At 41.0% G+C, this 2031-nt stretch overlaps 1 protein-coding gene across 1 annotated transcript; it reads left to right on the forward strand.

Annotated features, from left to right (window-relative positions):
- Positions 1 to 802: 802 nt before the first annotated feature.
- LOC122031471 (probable CCR4-associated factor 1 homolog 11) lies at positions 803 to 1693 on the forward strand. Its single transcript, XM_042590585.1, has one exon. It carries the CDS (start codon positions 803 to 805, stop codon positions 1691 to 1693), a length of 891 nt encoding a protein of 296 aa, XP_042446519.1.
- Positions 1694 to 2031: the final 338 nt, after the last annotated feature.

Here is a 2031-nt window from a genome sequence, read left to right on the forward strand (position 1 = left end):
TGATTCTCTCCTCTTTTTTTTTCCTTGAAGACTCGACGATTCCGACAATATAGAAGACAGTTCACCGGTGGCTTATCTACCGACGAGCTACCCACCGGAATAGCTACAATTGCAGTATAGAAATAAAATAAATAGGTATTAGTTTAAAAATTAACTTTGAGTTTAGCATATGATTTATCCAATTAATCCACGGATTTAACAATCACTTATCGGATTTGATTTTAGTTTATTTTCTTGCGTACACTTTTAATTTATTAGAAATGAGCGGTGTTGGTAAACATTATTTTTTAAAAAATAAAATTCAAATCAAAACAAATGAGTCAAAATTTAAAAAAAGGAAAATTAATGACGAATTCCACGTGAAATTTAATTAAAGAAAAAAAAAGAATGATTCGATGGCAACAACTTTAATTAATTAATTAATTAATTACTACTAAACCCCTAATTTAGCTCTTAATTGCAGCTGGATTTGGCGCCAGATTTATCCTTAACTTAAAGTCCTGATTAGGCTCGTTTAGCATCATTAATTCCATACATAAATAATATATATATATATATATATATATATATATATATATATATATATATATATATATATATATTATTTATGTATATATCTCCTAATAATTCGCTTCGCAGCAACTAATTTTGTTTAATCTGTTTATTATCTGACGATTTTCTCTCATTTCCTGCTCTACTTAAACTCCTCCTTCCCTTCAGTTTCCACTCCAACTCGAAATCTAACATCTCCTCCATCTCCAGCTTCCACTTTCGTATTTCTAATATCATCAAACTCCTCATCATGGCTGTCGCAGTTGTCAACAACGATATGCTAATTTCCTCTTCCGCCGCCAGCACCAGCAGAGTCGAGGTTCGCTCCGTGTGGGCTCATAACCTCGACGAGGAGTTTTCCCTCATCCGTTCCGCCCTCCCGTTCCACCCCTTCGTAGCATTGGACACCGAGTATCCTGGCGTCGTCGTCACTTCCAAAGGTCCCTACTGCACCCTCACCCTCCCCCAGCGCTACGACTTGATCCGGGCCAACGTCGAGGCCCTCCGCATCGTCCAGGTTGGTCTCACTCTCTCCGACGCTGCCGGCAACCTCCCATGTGCCCTCTACAGTGACGGCACTTATGTGCGTTACGTGTGGGAATTTAATTTCCGCGACTTCGACATCAGCCGCGACCGTTACGCCCCTTCCTCCGTCGAGCTGCTCAAGGCTAATGGCATCGACTTCCAAAAGAATCAAATGTGGGGCATCGACTCTTGCAGATTCGCCCAGCACTTGGCCACCTCCGGCTTGCTTTCCTTTGGCCACTTTTCTCCCGTCTCCTGGGTTACCTTCCAAGGCGCCTATGACTTCGCGTTCCTAGTGAAGATGCTGACATGCGACTGCGAATTACCAAAGACCGTTCGTGAGTTCTTGCACCTTGTTCACTTCTTTTTCGGCAAAAGGGTGTTCGATGTGAAGCACCTTAGCAAGCATTGTTCTGGGCTTTACGGAGGATTGGAGCGGGTGGCCTCTACAGTCCAAGTTGAGCGAGCAGTGGGATCTCGACATCAGTCCGGCTCCGATAGCTTATTAACATGGCAGGTGTTCTACCAAATCGCTTCTCGTGTGAATCCACAACTCATCGATCGTCCAGAACACATGGGAGCACTCTTTGACCTCGAACTCCGGCCAATAGCATAGTAATCGAGCGGTGTCTTTATTTATTTACTTTTTTTTGTTGCATCTCTTATTTGGACAAACATTTTAGGTTTTGCATGGATCTGTCTAGAGTTCATTGTTTATCACACTTGATAGTGGTTCAGCATCAGCTTAATTTGTCCACAAGATTAATTGTCCATTGCTTCATCGTATCTTTTTGTATTGTAGTACATATTACATGTTCTCGCATCATATTGAGCAAACAAATTGTCAATATTAATTCTTTGGATCATGATCTTGTTTTTTTGCTTTGCTTTGCCTTAAATCATCCCCTAGTGTGTTCTGGATCACAATCTGTTCAAATTCTGAACGACACTCAA

The sequence above is a fragment of the Zingiber officinale genome, chromosome 11A (genome assembly GCF_018446385.1).
Source record: "Zingiber officinale cultivar Zhangliang chromosome 11A, Zo_v1.1, whole genome shotgun sequence".
NCBI lineage: Eukaryota > Viridiplantae > Streptophyta > Magnoliopsida > Zingiberales > Zingiberaceae > Zingiber > Zingiber officinale.